We start from the raw sequence: 16,350 nt of genomic DNA, 5'->3' as shown, positions 1-16,350 counted from the left end.
ATATATAAACACGCGGAAATGCTAGTCACTAAGTGGACAAGTATAGTATGTTTGTGAACGTATATATTTACGTGGAAATGTTAGTCACTAAATGGACAAGTACAGTCGGATCACAAAATGAATGGCTCAAATTTTGTAAAAGTTTTCATTTTTCTTTGTCTAATTGTGGTCAGTTGTAAAAGTTTTCATTTTCTTTGTCTAATTATATAGCATTCCCAAATTTACGTTGAAGTTGGAGTGCCTTGGATTTTTTTGGAATATTTGACGTCTTAGTATTTCTTAGCACAAATATAAAGAAAACCTTTTAAAACCAATTGGTTGTACGGTTCGCAAACAATGGCACTCAAACTATGTAAAGTGATCGCCGGAGTCCCGCCCAACTACCTTAGTAGTCTGAGGTACTAATTTGTCTGATCTGCCCGAGTCCGCCCAACTACCTTAGTAGTCTGAGGTACTAATTTGTCTGATCTGCCCGATCTGATGACAAGAGTGCACATGGGCTACTCGTCCGGCCTCATTCCAACCCGCTATGGAAAATCACCACATGAAAATGGAAGACGGTGATTTAGATGACATTGCAGGGAAACTTTCCTCCTCGGTTCTCAATTAAAAACCTTCCTCCCACACAAAACTATATTCATGAAATGTGAATAAGTTATGTTTCAGTGAATAAGTTATGTTTATGCAGACAAACTTCAAGAACAATAAAAACCCAAAACTATCATATCATATTGACTAACAGTGTAAGAGATTTCATCGTCACCCAACTAGCATTTAATTACATTCATACTACAAGCTAGGATACTTGTAAAATGCTAGAATGAAATTTAGCTTGTTATTATAAGTTCATGAAAAAATATTTATTAAAATCATAGCAATCCGAACATGTATCTAAACTCTTAGTTACAGTTTTGAAAGACAATGGGCGACCTTATATACCAACTTATCGCCTCGACTGGAAGAAACAGAACATGGGCGAGTTCGACTTTTTCTCTGTACCAACTCAGCCGCTAGATTTGTCAGCCAAGTAGCAGAAGGCTTTGGTGTCTTTCGTGACAGATTGAAAATATAGTCAATAACTTATGAAGAGGCAACCTCACAATTTATATATGGCTTTGGCTTGAGGTAGGAGCAATCGGACTTCGAGTTCAGGCTATATTCCAAACCAAATATAAGACGTGAGGTTGCCTATATCCAATATCATCAAGGAAGACTACAGGCTAGCTAATGTTGTTGCAATATCAGATGCTAATTTTGGCATTGAATTGGTGCATAAAATAAGTCCCTATATTCAGTGTCTACCCGTCGTTCCTAACAATGAGATGATTCAGCCTATAAACCCACTTGACCATGTCTTTCAATTGCTGAAATTCAGAATTTAACACGTACGTCGACTATGCTGATTTTAATATCTTCGTTTTTCACAAACTTATAATAAAAACCCTATTTGGTAAATGCAAAATCAACAAGAAGAAATAAACACCCAAGCAACAAAAATTGAAAGCAAAACCAAGATGAGTTTTCAAAACAAATTGCCTGCATAAATCAAGCATGCTTAACTTGGAAATCCTTCATGAAATCAACCAATTTCTCAACTCCTGCTAAAGGCATTGCATTATAGATCGAAGCTCGCATTCCACCAACTGATCTATGACCTTTTAATTGAACCATCTTCTCTTTGCTAGCTTCCTTTATGAACTCTCCTTCAAGCTCGGATTTTTCCAGTGTGAACGGGGACGTTCATTAACGATCTCACCGATTTCTCCACTGGGCATTTGTAAAAACCTCCACTTCCATCAATAGTGTTATAAAGAATCTCTGCCTTCTTAATATTTTTCTTTTCAACTTCCTCTAACCCACCTTGATTCAATAGATCTTCGAAAACCAATCCACAAACATAAATTCCATAACAAGGAGGAGTATTATAAAGCGAATTGTTATCGGCATGAATCTTGTAATCAAGCATTACAGGTGTGATTTTTTGTGCATTTCCAAGAAGATCTTTCCTGATAATCACAATTGTAACTCCTGAAGGACCAACATTTTTCTGAGCTCCGGCATAAATTATTCCAAATTTTGATACATCAACTGGTTTAGAACAGAAATTTGAAGACATATCTGCAATCAAAATCCCATCTTTGTTCTTGGGTACTGGATAATTTTTGAATTCAACACCATGAATTGTCTCATTGGCACAAATATGCAAATACTTAGCATCTAGGGTTTGTTCTAAATCATCAAAAGATGGGATTTTTGTATACTTTTCAGATTTCCCAGACCAAATTAAATTAGGGTTACAATACTTTTGAGCTTCTTTAAAAGCTTTATCACCCCAAGATCCAGTAACAACATAATCAACAGAATCATTAGGGTTACATAAATTTAAAGGAATAGCAGCAAATTGGGTAGTAGCACCACCTTGTAAAAACAAAACTGAATAATCTGAAGAAATATTCAAAAGGGTACGTAGATCTGATTCTGCTTTTTCAATAATTGAAACAAAATCTTTACCTCTATGACTCATTTCCATGACGCTCATACCACAATTTCTCCAATTGTAAAGTTCAGATTGGGCTTTTAATAGAACATTTTCAGGAAGAGTTGCTGGACCAGCTGCGAAATTGAAAACTCGATCTTGAGATTGGGGTATTGAATTGGTAGATGATCGATCTTCAACTTGGGTAGAACATGTGATTGAGATTGGTTTGTTTGAATTAGAGATCATGAAGATTCTGTTAGTAGAAGGTAATGTGATTTTGGAGATTGAGTTTTTGAAGGAGAATTGATTTGAGATACTGTTATTAGGGTTTCTAAGGAGAAGGGAATTGGATGAAGCTGCCATTGCCATTTTTCTTGAGAGAGAAAAAAACAAATTTTGCCGACAAAGAAGAGATTCAGCAAATGGAAGTTTGGAAGAGTCTGTTTATATAGGAAGATGAGAAGTTGGTGATGAATCTTGTGAAAAAGACGAAAATGACCTTTATTTTGTTTATCTCATTAGGAATCTTATAAAAGATTCAGGGTATTTCTAGACAACTGTAACATATGACCCAAAAATCTGATTGGACCAAGTGGAAGTATTTCGGAAATATCTTTGGTTTCTCTTGAGGTCCTTTGATTATTGATTTATTTTGATTTGATCCAAGATGGATGGGCAAAGAAAATATATAATGATCTTCCTTTTCATGATGCATCAATGCCTTGTAACGACTAACGTAGACCGTAATCAAATTCTCAAAAAAAAAGAAATTGAGATATCTTTAAATTAATTGCTTCCACATCATCTTAAGATCTCAATTGAGTTTTGTATTGAAGAGGTTTTTTTTTCTAAAATCTTAAGTGTCGCTTAAGATTTTAAGATTGAGTCATGCATTGGAGATGCTCTAATAACTTTTTATCTCTCTAAAACTCTTCTTTTGCTTTCTAAAAACTCTCTAGAATTAAAACCCACAGAAAATGGCACTTAAATATCTCTCTTTCTCTCTCTAAACTCTCTGACTAAAAGCAACTCCAACCAGGGGTTGTCCCAGGCCCTTAAAACCACTTTTTCATTCAAATTTAAGGGCCTCAGCTCAGCCCCTGAAATTCAGCTCCAACCACAGATGCTCTTGGGGCCCTTAATATGTGTATGTGGGAAACGCGTGTGTGGGTTTTTTGTGGGTGTACGAAGAACTTGTGTATGCACGAAACACTTGTTCTAACTATTTTTGAAACAATATATTTTTCTAAGGTTGAAAAATTATTCGGGAACCGACACGTCGGACTTTAAAAATGTGTGATTTTTTAAATTTAAAAAAAATGATTCTGTGAATTTTGTTAGATTTAAAAAAAAAAAGTTAATCAAATTAACTATTTTTTAATTGTATTTTGTTAAAAACAGGAAAAAAAATGACCGTTGGATGTGATCCCCTACATGACCGTTGGGGAGCAAAAATAAAAGTTAATCAAAATAACTATTTTTTAATTTTATTTTATTTAAAAAAAAAGAAAAAAAATGACCGTTGGATGTGATCCCAACATGACCTTTGGGCTCCCAACGGTCATGTTGGGGATGTTCAGCCGACCCTTAATAAGGGCCGACTGTGGTTGGAGCCTCTCCACCCGGTGGGGAAGGGTCCTTAATTCAAATTAAGGGCCTCAGCCTCCCACCGGTTGTAGTTGGTCTAATGTATGTCGGTTCTAGTTCTCAAGAATAAGAAGAGAGACGATGGCGTCCGAGAGTTGGAATTTTGAAATGGATTCCGGCATAATCGTCGTTAGAACTCCAAATATTGTTCAACATATCTCTCATGCCCCTAATCTGAAAGGAAGAAAAAAAAGGGTTTTCTTGGTTGTTCTAACTTCGGTGACTGATTGATTCTAATTAGGGTTAGTTAAATATATAAAAATAAAGAGGTTAAGACGGAAAGGAAACAAGGGTTGTGAGAATAGTCCCACATGCGAGAAGGTGCAACTAGCAACCAAGAATATAATGTACATACCCTCTCCACTCATTGCCAATCTGGAAAAGAGATGATGAGAGAGAGATATGCGGTGTTGTGCGCGATTTTGTTTGATTAACGTCTCGTTATTGAGCGACATCAATGGAGTACCAGTCGATTTCACCCATCACCACCACTTATACCTTCCATGTAATCTTCTCTTTCCCTCTCTAGTTATCTTCATTTTATTCTCCCCACCTTCTTTCTCTCTTTGTTGAATGATAAATACAGGTTCCTATTAACAGAACTGGTTAAATAGCTAATGTTTCTTATAGATGGTTCTTGTTTGATGTGTGATGTGTGATGTTTACTGTAGTGGAAGAGAGATGAAATTTTTTAGAGAGAGAAGCAACGGTGGAAGATAAACTAGTTAAACAGCTAGAGAAGGAGATGATGAGAGAGAGAGAGAGAGTTGTTGAAAGAAATAAAAGAAGGGTAAGTTTGGAATTTAAAATCTGACTCTAACGGACATGTGATGGTAACTGAAAAAGGGAGTCATTTAGGTATTTTTGATAAACTAAGGGGCTACGCGGGAAGCTAGTCATAAACTAGGGGCCACTTGGGAAATAACCCTTATATTTATGGCTCGATATTAATATAAACAACAACGTTAAAATGTACGTCATTGCGTTCCTCTCGTTGAACTCTTCAGTCTAGAACCAATAATTACTCTAAAGTCTAATCTAATTCCGGATGAATGAGATGTTCAAGTTTGAAGTTTGCATGAAAAATAGTCAAAATTAACCGAGTTCCATAAAATTGGGGACCAATTGGCAACACGTGATAGTTAAGTCAGGAAGCGTTTGGCAAAGATGAAACGCCCATATCTAACGATCCACATTAGTTCTAGAAGGTCCCAAACCGGCCTGATCAACGACTAGATTCTTTTTTCTTCCCGATTCTTTTGGTAGACTTATTTAGCTCCAACGAGATGCATTTTTTCCGCCATTTTCTTACTGATATAACGGCTCATATTATAGACGACGGTTAAATCAAGCCAACTGTCATGTTTATCATGAAATTTTGCCTTTTTTCGAACCAACACGTCCCTAAAGTGGACAGACACGTGCCAAATACTAACATTTATTCAATTCCTATCAATTGAACCCAAAAAACTCCAAATCTCATTCTATTTTCTCGTATGCATTCAACATTAGGAGAAAATTATGACTTAATGGAGAAAGTCAACAATATTCTAGTGTGTCTAGAATAACACTTCAGTGGGAATCGCAGAGGACTACTTTCAGGCTCTCATTCTCTTCTGAAATATTAAGCATTTCAAGTGTGTCTCGAATATAAACCTTAATCCAGAAGATTGAAATCAAGAGCATCGGACCGAAGGTACTCTAGTATGTCTAGAATACATGATCGAGAACATTCTAGTATGTTTGTTATCTAGACTTCAAAAGCTTCCTAGTGTGTCTACAAGAGAAATCTATTGAACCTAAAAGTTGGAGTGCGGAGCATCCGATTGTGCCCATATTTTAAACCAATCTTGGTTCTCCGCCTCACGCTTCCCAGTTTATTTGCATTTTATTTCTGGCTTTGTCGATGTTAAATTCACGATTATATAATAATCGGAGGTATGGATATAAAGTAATGACACGATAATTTAACGTGGTTCGGTCGAATACTCAAGACCTACATCCACGGAGAACAACTTCTTTATTATAATTCACCACATACAATTGTATGTGGGTTTGATCGGTTACATTGGTCAGACATAACTCGATGATTTAAATTCTATAACCCAACTCATACTTATAGAGTGATTCGGGTTTTCTAGTTTCCTAAGTTTCCTAACTAAACTTAGGAAAGAATACAATATTTCTCTAAATACAATTATAAGAGATATCTTGAATATATGAAACTATATCTTTTGTATCTTCATATATTCTGCAATATCTCTGAATATCTTCAAGTACATCCGGACTTTTCTTAATCGTCGGATCTCGTATTCTCGATCCGCCTAATATTCTCCACGTATCTCATTAGTCGAGCTTTTTGACTTGGGCTTCGTCAGCAACCCATGTTACCATGTCTCCCATTACGATCTCTTTAAATTTATGGTTTTAATGTTGGGTTGATTGATTTTGTTTTCTTTCTCTGTGAAAACTATATGGAATTTGGTCTTTCAAAAGTGAAGGTATAGACTAAAAATCACTCAAAATCATGAAGGAATATTTGTATCTAGTACTAGTCAAAAAATGGTGGATAGAGGAACCAATTAGCTTTTGAGGGATTATATTTCATTCTAGTATGATTTCTTTTATGTTGTTTAAATGAAAAACGAGACGGAAAGAGTGGTTATGTTATTTGACTTAGATTGAAAGTGGATTTTAGTTCTTGGTTGTTAATGTTGAAAATTTTACTCTTGTTTCGCTACGATGATACTTTAGTTATTAGTTTAAATCGCGATTTTTATCTGTTACACTATCGGCTCTCCGCTATTGTTTGGGATTTGAAGAACGGTTTGAAGGAGTAAGATAATTATCAACAAACTTATTCCTTAAGCATTTCAAATTCGATAATCACATTGATCTTTTAATATTTCAATATTGTTTAGTATCTAAATCTTCTCTGTGTCATCCTAGGTACGTTTAAATTGACACTGCAGTTCATAGAGGATTACCCTGAGAAGTCTCCAACAGTTCGACTCATTTCTCGGATGTTTCACCCAAATAGTATGTTCACAATCTGAATACTTTCCTATGTTTTTCTCCATTAAAAGTACTTAGTTTCTAGTCGTGCTTTATGAACCTAATTATGTTACTTTGATGATAATTTTTATACGGTTTCCGCTTAAACTGTGTTTGTGAATTGGTCAGTCTATGCAGATGGAAATATTTGTGTAAATATTTTGCAGAACCAATGGAGACCCGCTTATGATGTTGCGGCTATACTAAATTCTATTCAGGTGTGTCTTCTTTTGGTACTATAGTGAAAAACAAACTTATCGATCCAAAGAAATCCTTGTGTCCGATACCATTTGCTTGTTAAGAAACTTCCAACTTCTAGCAGGTCGGAGCATGAAACTAGGCAAACTTATATCTAATTTGACATAATATTTATGTGCTTCCTGTTTCTTTCATCTCAGTCCTTGATTTATTATCCAAACCTAAATTCCCCTGCGAATCCGGAGGTAGCACGAATGTTCAGTGAGAACAAACGTGAGTACAATAGGAAAGTTCGTGAGTTAGTGGAGCAGACCTGGGCAGCCGACTAAAATAATTCAAGGAACTGATATGGTTTCCTCAAATTACGCGTCGATACTTTCCATGTGTTCTTTTTTCTTTTTGCATTTAAAGTTAAAATAATTCGTATGAATATCAAATTCTTATATTTCACTTAAACTAAAGTTGCTTAGAGAAATTAGGAAATGAAGCTGTTCACATGTATTTTCATGCCAAGTTCTCGACATTGGTTGTTCGTTTTTAAGAGCTTTTAGATTTGTTTGTTACATTGAGACCGTTTTGTTTTGTGGACACACACACACACATCGGCAGACACTGGCCGGAAACCTTCCCAGGCCAATGATCTCCACCCAAGACCTCCACCCAAGACCTCCACCCTAACTACCAGGTCGCAAGTTTACGCCAGTACAGAACTTTCAAGCATCACTTTCCACTTGAATGCAAGTTTCATATTCTACTAGGAAGTCAGTTGCAGAGATGGTGGTTGGGTAGGTGACTCTTTGTTGCTCCCAGAATCCCCGGTCCAGTCTTCCTGGACTTGAGCTGCAAATTGCAAGTTCCACAGAACATCCTCAATAGAAGGTCTCTCAGTGGGTTCATCTGACAGAGTCTTATAACAGATATCCATTACTGTCTTCAATGATTCATCAGAACATCCCTCACCAACAGTCGAATCAACTATTCTTCTTCGAGCATCTTCATCTCCCATAACACCTACTTGTAACTGCATAAAATAAATAAAATCATGGTTCAAAACCCACACAGTAATTTGAACAAAGTTGATAATCACTCTCATCTTAAAGATCGGTTCACTTTTCGCCTTCATTTTCGGATGTTGCAAGACTCGTACCTCATCTTTTGAGTTTTCCAACTCATACGGCGTTGTGATTGACCTTCCTATAATGATTTCTAGTAGGATTACTCCAAAATCATAGACGTCGATCTTATCTTCATCCTTTTTCCTGCACACCAAGTTATCAACAAACTCGAAAGTGTTACTTAAATAGTCAAAATCGCTATGTAACTAGATATTGAGTTAAAGGGTTTCGAACCTTCCAGGAAGGTTATGTTCTTTTGATCCACTAGAAGAAACTTTGCCCACCTTTCGGACATTTTCAGCTAATAATGGAAGATTATAGCTGCTGATTTTCGCAACAAGGCTTCGATCCAACAGAATGTCTGTTATTTTTAGATTATTTGAAAAGACACCAGGAACAATTCCACTGTGAAGATATTGTATGCCCTTTGCTACTCCAACCATTGCTCCTATCCTCTGTGCCCAAGTTAGTCTTTGTCCTGCAAATCCATCTGCAGGAAGAAGTGTCAAGTGACCATATACGTAGATAGATGTATAGAGAGAGAGAGAGAGAGAGAGAGAGAGAGAGAGAGAGAGAGAGAGAGAGAGAGAGAGAGAGAGAGAGAGAGAGAGAGAGAGAGAGAATGACAATGGTTCTTATAGAAGATCCATATACCAGTGATATGACTTCGGAGTGTTCCATTTGGTACGTATTCGAAGACGAGAAATATTCGGCTGACACTTGAATCATCAAGATAACACTCAAAACAGTGTCCAATAGAGCTAACCAAATGGTGATGTCTAAGTTTCGAAATCAGTTCAATATGATGCATAAAGCTCTGAGTGTTCCGCCTGCCTTTCACTTTCAAACATCTAATAGCAACAAAAGAATCATTCCTTAGCTTCCCTCTGTACATCTGAACTCACAATAGAAGAACACATACATCTCTAAAGTTCAAATGAATGCCCAACACTATCTCAAATCGATAAATTAGTACTATTTTGACAAGAAGAGATAGGAGATATGGACCTGGCCATGAGCACCTTCGCCTAGGAAAGCTGATGAATCGAAATTATTTGTAGCTTCTTCGAGTTCCTCCAGAGAAAATGCTCGATAATTTGGAAGACCAAGTGCTCCTAGTCTCATTGTTTGAGATATATACCCTTCACGAAGACATCGAATATTGTTACCCTAAGTTGAGAATTTAGTATCATTTGATTCAGAATTTCAGAATATACGAAAAGTGAATGCTTACTTGCATCTGAGAGTAGTTTTGAGGTATAACCAGATGAAACATTCTCTTTGATTAATCTCGTTGGCGGTGTTTTCGCTTTTCTCATTACGTTTTCTTTCCTCACAAAGAAGAAAATTATCAGAAAAATAAGTACAAATCCGGCCAAAACTCCGACCGTGGTCAATGCAAGCACTAACTTTGCCGCTCTCCTTTGATGTTTCTGTTTAGAGGGTAAAATTCCAACAGCTAGAGCTTCATTTCTGCAGAAGAAATATGGATGTTGATTCTGATCCCCAGTTTCTAGACAATTCCTACTATATCGAACAATTTTGTTTTTAGGACTTGATAACAAGCAAGTAGGTAATCTTCCAATCAAAAGATTCGATGATAAATCGACAAACCCAAGTTCTGAATTACAGGACATGTTTTCCATAAGCATTCCTGTAAATCTGTTTCCAGCAATATTAAGGTATGTGATTGAAGGCAGAGATAATAATGCTGATGGAAATGGTCCTACAAATCTGTTGAAAGAAACATCGAATCGTTTGAGCTGATAATAAGAGCTTATTTCATTAGCTTTAATGGCAGAACTAAACCTGTTCTTCCTCAAAACCAGAGTAACCAATTTTCTCCCCAAACTAGGAAACTTAGGCCCAAAATAGTTATCTTCCAAATCCAAAACTTGAAGATTTGTCAAACTAGTAAGATCAGGAACTTCGCCCGATAAACGATTCATCGAAAGTGCAAGAACTCTAAGATTTTCTAAAGAACTGAAAGAGATTGGCAAAGACCCAGTAAATGAATTGTTCTTTAAACTTAGAACAGTCAAAACTGGAAGATCAGCAAGCCAATCAGGGACATGACCACTAAACAAATTATTATCAAATATAAGAGTTTGAAGGTTACCCAAAGATGAAGTTTCTTGAGGGATTTCACCATAAAAGTAATTTGAGCTTAAATTGAGAATTTCAAGTGAAGATAGATGAGAAATTTCAGGAGGAAGGGCACCCCATAACCCAAGAGAAACTAGAGAGAGAACTTTCAATGTGGGTAAGCCAACAAGTGTAGTGAAAAAGGATTGAAGTGAGAAATTTTGGGGTAGTGAGGGAGTTCCTTTGTCCCCAAAAATATGGAGTTGGGTTATACTTTTTTCATAACAAACAACAGTTAGAGATTGAGTTGGTTCAATGTTGCAGAAATCTGTGGTATGATTCCAACTGCTTAATACAAGTGGGAAGTTGAGAAGTTTTTGGATTCTTAAGAGGGTTTGGGTTTGAGAAGATGGTAAGTGTTTTGTATAAGAAGGGAGTGGAAAAGAAAAGATGAAGAAAACAAGAAGAATGATTGGAATATAGATTCTTTGTGCAGCCATGACCATAATACTCAGCAATGTGAACAGAACTTCTCTCTCTCTCTCTCTCTAGAAGAATGGTTTGGTGGGAAGGAGGGGGGCTTAAGGAGAATCAAAATGGAGAAAGGAGACTCACCCAAGTTGCAAAAACTCCATTAAACAAGCTCTCTCTCTAGACAGTTTGGTGAGGAGGAGGGCTTAAGGGGATTCAAAATGGAAAAAGGAGACTGACCCACGTTGCAAAAACTCCATTAAACAAGTTAAACAAGCTTTCACTCTCATTCTTTCTCTCTGTTGTTGAAGGTGAGAAGTCCCTCTCACTTTACTATTAGTCTCCCTCACTGTGGAGGTCAGCTTCCCAAGACCACAGAAACACTACTAAAACAAGAAAGACAAAGCTTAGTTTGGAGCTTGTGACCAGTGACAATGTCTCTCTTGCCCTAGTACAACACAAAAGATATTAAAAAAAAAAATCAAATTGTTACCATGGAGTTATAGAGAGAGAAAGAGAGAATGGGTTAAAAAGCAGCAAGGGATTGGGGTAACCAAGGAATGTAGTCCAAAAGAAATCAAGCTGGAAATTGATAGAGTTGGGGGGAAATGAGAAACCGAAAGAAGACAATTTATGGTCACGTTTCCACTAATAATCTCATAATTCTTTTTCTGAAAGAGAAGCCAACGCCATTGTTGGATGTGAAGAAAAGCAAAAAAAGAAAGATTCTTCAAGAAGAATATTAATACAACTTTATACATACATCAACTTCATCACTCACTTTTCATTAATATTATGATTAAGATGGTAGAACATTATTGAATTATATTTGGTAATGGAAAATATCACTTCAACTAAAAATCAAGACAAAATAAAAAGAAGAAAAAGAAGGGGAATTTTGATTGTCTTTTTCTCTTTTATTTGTAGCAGAGAGATGTGGTGAATGTGATGGTGGTGGTGGTGGTGGGGTTTCACTTTCTGTGTTTTGGTGGCTTTGGAGCTTTTCTTCACGTTTCATACTTTCAGTGGCCCCTCTTGCTGAATTTGCTTTTTTTGGCGGGTGATTTTGCTACCTTTCTAAATTATTTAAATAAAGAGAAAGATTAGGTTTAATGGGGACCTAATCTTCTATCTCTTTGAGGATTTAATCTCAACATACATACTTCAAATTTATAATTTGTTTATCGAGTTTAGGATAGTTATAGATATATACATTCAAGAGGATATTACAATCCGTAGTTCTTTGGACCAAATTCGCAAATTTCGCATTTTTTTTGTACAAGAAAATCATTATGTCCTACTCTTAGACGGACAAAATCTTAATTGAGTTAGGTAGACGAGCATGATTTAGAGAAAGAAGTGAAATTCGTATCTTCTATTTATTCTCCCATCCACATAAGCCGCTCAAGATGATGTGTGCGGGCAGAATATCACCATTGATATTTTATAAGTGCCTATCTCGTTCTCTACCAAAAACTAGTAATTTCAACAAAAAAAACTAGTATGGTTCCTCTTTAAAATACATAAAATGTTATCGTCCTCGTTATCTGAATCAACACTTCCCGTGAGCAAATACGACACAGATATGTCTTGTCGGATCAATCAAACCTTTTGAACAACTATATAACCCATACTCCCATTAAAAGAAGTCATCTTCCAAAATTTGTAAAGTATAGTACCCAATTTTCTTTTCTAAGAGGACATCTAATTGAGTCCATTAAGGGGCCATTTGAACCATAATTCATTTCAAATGAATTGCAATCATAACTTCAGATATAAAAAATGTTGGATAAAAATACTAAAGACTAGTTTATGAAAATTTTGTACGAGGATAATAAAGTTACAAGCAAAATGATTAACTTATGATTCTATGGAACTGAATTTGAGAAAATGAAGCATTTCTTTATACTAACCAATCTTTGACCATCTCTTTATGTCCTTCTAATCTATCCTACTTTTCTGATTAAGTGCTAATACAAATGAAATCAAATCAGATAATATTCTTTTCTTCTTGGAAAAGTCTCTCGTGCCGACAATTCTAGCTTAGCAGAAAGTAGGTAGGTAAGAAGGGTACAAACAAACTTTCACATTGAACCAGGCCCCTATGGCCCTATATCTATGGGAAATATAGAAAAAAAAAAGTTTGAATTGTTACCGAAAGATTAATGAACCATGATATAATTGCTTCATTTCAATATTATATTGGAGTTAACTTGTATATTTAAGAGACTAGAGATATGTACAACAACAGAAAAAAGGATGAAAAAAACGGTTTAACAAATCACAGGAAAGAAGTCGAATTAGTACGAATCATCAGTTTAAATCACCTTGTAGTTTAACAGACATATAAAGAAGGGTAAGAAGAGCACCTTGTGGAAGTGGAGCAAATCTTGCAAGGCTTGTCCCAACCCACATTGCAACCACCACAACAGCAACGAGACTACTACTGGTTTTTCCGCATAGCCAACTTGCAAACGAGAGACAAAGTGTAAGCAAAATCCCATCTCTGCCGCCCATAATCCATGCAATTAGATACCCCACTTTGTATCCAGCATCTAACTTCTTGTCGATCAACGTGGCAAAGCAGCAGAGAGATAAAGATACTTGAGCCCCAAATGTATGCATGAAAAACAAGGTGAAGAATGCAAATCTTAGGACCTCACTGAAGGAACCTCTGTCTTCGTCAGATGAGGCCTCTTCTTCTTCATCTTCTTCATCTTCTTCTTCTACATCTGTTTCATTAAATGAGGAAGAATTCCATTTGGTCGCTTCATACTGTTGATAGTACTTTTCACGCCGCATTTGCCGTCTCAAATTTGCCCATCTGTAAATTCTGATTCCTTCTTCATCATATTCTGAGTTATTGTAGGTTGACCTACGCTTCCATGAGTTTCGAGAATCATTCTTGTGTTTAAGTGCACGGTCATACTGGTTTCTTGTTTCCTCGTCCGACAGTACCTGTTGGAGATGGATCAAGCAACCAAAAAAGAAAGTAACATAATTAGATTTTGAAGTCAAACTGTAATGACGTTAATGAAGTCAAGGATGCTCACATCATATGCAAGTCGAATGCTCTTGAATCTCTCTCCAGATTGTGAATCCTTGCAAACATCAGGATGATACTGGAATCACCAGAAGAGTAAAAAGTAGGAAAATCGTTAGCATCACCTAATAAGAATCAGGACTCCGTGACTAAGTGGGATCAGGTCATACTGCCACGGCTGTCAGTAAGACTTCATAAAGAAATACCGACAGGTACAGCAAACTTAAGACAGTATAAACTTATATAACTGAAATATGTGCAATAAACTAAAAGGATTATTGGAAAGTTAAATTGCTGAGACATCAATCTCGTGTAGGGCATCCTCAAAATCTTTGCATGTCTTATCATAAAATCAATCTGCTGCATCACGAGTGATCACAATATCCACAGACAAATAATAGATCTTCTGCGCATATACCATGGCAAACAATATCGACAAATATATACCAGTATGCGAATAACTAATTATATTCATTTTTACTACTGTATTTCCCATTGACTACCGGTGGATTCTCATGCTAATATTCGCTTAAGCACAATAGGCAAGCCCTACCCTGTAAGGCTACTTAGGTCTTTATTTAAACAGTTTCTGTCGTGAAATGGACTAATGCACTGCACACATTTCAATTGAAAGCATATCCAAGGATTGGGCATCCATCCAATCGTCAATTTTATAGACATCCGATGGCCTTATTCAATGTTTTAAATAGCGGCCTCAAGGCAGTTTGCTCTCACAAGGCAAGGTGAAGGCGTACGTCTCGATGCTTAAAAGGCGTGAACTATTTTTGTCTAAAGAAAATGACTTCAATTATGTAAAAACATAAACAACGTAGTTTTTCTACTTTACTACCATTTTATAGGGTTTTAAGTGTTAAGTAAACAAAAATACTAATGTTTATTATGTTGTCCAACAACTCAAAAGTACTTCAGATGCACGCATTTGACTCTCGGGTTCAATTATGTATGCCTCAACGCATGAGGTAACCACCTCGCTTCGAGACACGTCTCTAACGGTTTTTTTTACAATATTTGGCCTTATTTGTTAGGCAGGCAGCAAAAAATGTAGTTTATCCTTCTAAATTCTAATCTAAGCTTAAGTAGGGAACTGATTGCGTAACAAAGTTTAACCCTTTTTAGGGTGTGAACGGAGACATCCAAGTTCAAGTCAATTTCACCTTGTATGAAAAACGAAGTTAGAACAGCTCAAGCTAACACTAGACTCAAATTTTATTGAGTTTAGCAAGTCGAAAGTGTTTCTAACTGGCCAACCTATCAGGGATTTGTTTTAAGTCACCTATATTTCTCATCGATATGTATTCATGTAGGAGACCAAAAACCCCTAATTCTAACTCAAAGGATTTAGTGATGACTTTCAAACACTTACTTTCGATAGGAAACCTTATCATGAAAACCCCCTTTCTGGGCAGAAGAGTTAGAATTTAGAAAGAAGAGTAAGGGCAAGAGATCTCTTACCTTCCGGGCAAGAGTACGATAAGCAGTTTTGATGTCAGTGGAAGAAGCAGCGGAAGGGACGCCGAGCACGGCGTAATGGTCTTGTTCCCTGTTAACTGCCGCCGATGTTACTGCCAACAGCTTGTTACTACGTCTACGACGGTGAAGACTCAACGGGAATTGGCGGAGATAACCAACACTTTGCCCTAATATGAGGTTCGTAGAGGCTGTTGTTGACCCCAATGGCAAGAGAAGTGCCTGCATTTTTCAGGCATTCTAACCCCTCCCTCCCTCCCTCCCTCCCTCCCTCCCCCTCTCTCTCCCCTCCAAAAAGTGGAGATACTACTCCACCGTCTGATACTATTAGAACCATTACATAATTGATCTCGAGAAAATCGATCAAACGGTCTTCCATGAGGTAATTGAGATTTTTGTCTTCACCACATGGAAATGGCGGCTACTATTATCCAAGAGAGCTACAAGATATGAATAATTGATGAAGGTGCCAACAACTCTTGGATGGAGTGGTAAGAGGTATATAAGTCAAAGATTCGAAGCACGCTGAACAATTCAAAAGAAAAAATAATAATAATTGATGAAGATAAATTCAGACAATTTAGTTCACTGAGCTATATAAGTGATACTTCAGAAAGGATTGTTGAATTTGAGAGAAAATTTAGAGAGTATATGTGAAAGAATAGTAACATTTAAAAAAACATTGGCTTTTGTAGACGTCTGATGTACAAGAACAATCGAGACAAAATTTACCGCAATCCATGTTAGCAAGAAAACATAAAATTCTGGAC

The 16,350-nt window shown here is 36.6% G+C and overlaps 3 protein-coding genes and 1 pseudogene across 4 annotated transcripts in view; all 4 read right to left on the bottom strand.

Annotated features, from left to right (window-relative positions):
- LBD20 (LOB domain-containing protein 20) overlaps positions 1 to 757 on the bottom strand; it is a 2,296-nt gene extending 1,539 nt beyond the window's left edge. Inside the window, exon 1 of the mRNA XM_086635882.1 lies at positions 741 to 757. Coding sequence (XP_086492008.1) covers positions 741 to 757 — 17 coding nt within the window. The remainder of the gene's footprint in view (positions 1 to 740) is intronic.
- A 578-nt stretch (positions 758 to 1,335) lies between these two features.
- LOC147545969 (phosphoserine aminotransferase 2, chloroplastic-like) lies at positions 1,336 to 2,978 on the bottom strand (annotated as a pseudogene).
- A 4,875-nt stretch (positions 2,979 to 7,853) lies between these two features.
- Positions 7,854 to 12,221, bottom strand: LOC147545968 (Leucine-rich repeat protein kinase family protein). 2 transcript variants are annotated; one of them, XM_086673830.1, is made up of 7 exons: positions 11,543 to 11,781; positions 9,728 to 11,435; positions 9,502 to 9,635; positions 9,148 to 9,388; positions 8,728 to 8,983; positions 8,526 to 8,637; positions 7,854 to 8,399 (listed from the first exon to the last, which is right to left on the bottom strand). In XM_086673830.1, the coding sequence occupies exons 2-7, from the start codon at positions 11,082 to 11,084 to the stop codon at positions 8,133 to 8,135; spliced, it is 2,367 nt and encodes a 788-aa protein (XP_086529956.1). In that variant the 5' UTR covers positions 11,085 to 11,435; positions 11,543 to 11,781; the 3' UTR covers positions 7,854 to 8,132. The 2 variants fall into 2 exon arrangements, with proteins under 2 accessions (XP_086529956.1, XP_086529955.1); XM_086673829.1 differs by having other exon boundaries at positions 9,728 to 12,221.
- Positions 12,222 to 13,211: 990 nt separating this feature from the next.
- Positions 13,212 to 16,105, bottom strand: LOC147545967 (Chaperone DnaJ-domain superfamily protein). Its single transcript, XM_086673831.1, has 3 exons — positions 15,566 to 16,105; positions 14,103 to 14,171; positions 13,212 to 14,007 (listed from the first exon to the last, which is right to left on the bottom strand). The coding sequence occupies exons 1-3, from the start codon at positions 15,806 to 15,808 to the stop codon at positions 13,363 to 13,365; spliced, it is 957 nt and encodes a 318-aa protein (XP_086529957.1). The 5' UTR covers positions 15,809 to 16,105; the 3' UTR covers positions 13,212 to 13,362.
- Between the last annotated feature and the right edge of the window lie 245 nt (positions 16,106 to 16,350).

This window comes from Eschscholzia californica, unplaced genomic scaffold, assembly GCF_041429995.1.
Source record: "Eschscholzia californica isolate CP2 unplaced genomic scaffold, dmEscCali1.0.p SCAF_4, whole genome shotgun sequence".
In the NCBI taxonomy this organism is placed as follows: Eukaryota; Viridiplantae; Streptophyta; class Magnoliopsida; order Ranunculales; family Papaveraceae; genus Eschscholzia; species Eschscholzia californica.
Note: the sequence above shows the minus strand (reverse complement) of the source record. Positions and strands in the feature narration are given on the sequence as shown.

What these genes read in the sequence shown, in the direction of transcription:
- LOC147545968 (XM_086673829.1), bottom strand. Translation starts at nt 11,084, where the DNA reads ATGGTCATGGCTGCACAAAGAATCTATATTCCAATCATTCTTCTTGTT. An exon ending in ACTCCGAAGTCATATCACTG is followed by an intron (nt 8,984 to 9,147) that starts GTATATGGATCT and finishes TTCTTCCTGCAG; the next exon opens with ATGGATTTGCAGGACAAAGA. An exon ending in TGGAAAACTCAAAAGATGAG is followed by an intron (nt 8,400 to 8,525) that starts GTACGAGTCTTG and finishes TATTTTATGCAG; the next exon opens with TTACAAGTAGGTGTTATGGG.
- LOC147545967 (XM_086673831.1), bottom strand. Translation starts at nt 15,808, where the DNA reads ATGCAGGCACTTCTCTTGCCATTGGGGTCAACAACAGCCTCTACGAAC. An exon ending in ATCGTACTCTTGCCCGGAAG is followed by an intron (nt 14,172 to 15,565) that starts GTAAGAGATCTC and finishes TGGTGATTCCAG; the next exon opens with TATCATCCTGATGTTTGCAA. An exon ending in GCATTCGACTTGCATATGAT is followed by an intron (nt 14,008 to 14,102) that starts GTGAGCATCCTT and finishes CATCTCCAACAG; the next exon opens with GTACTGTCGGACGAGGAAAC.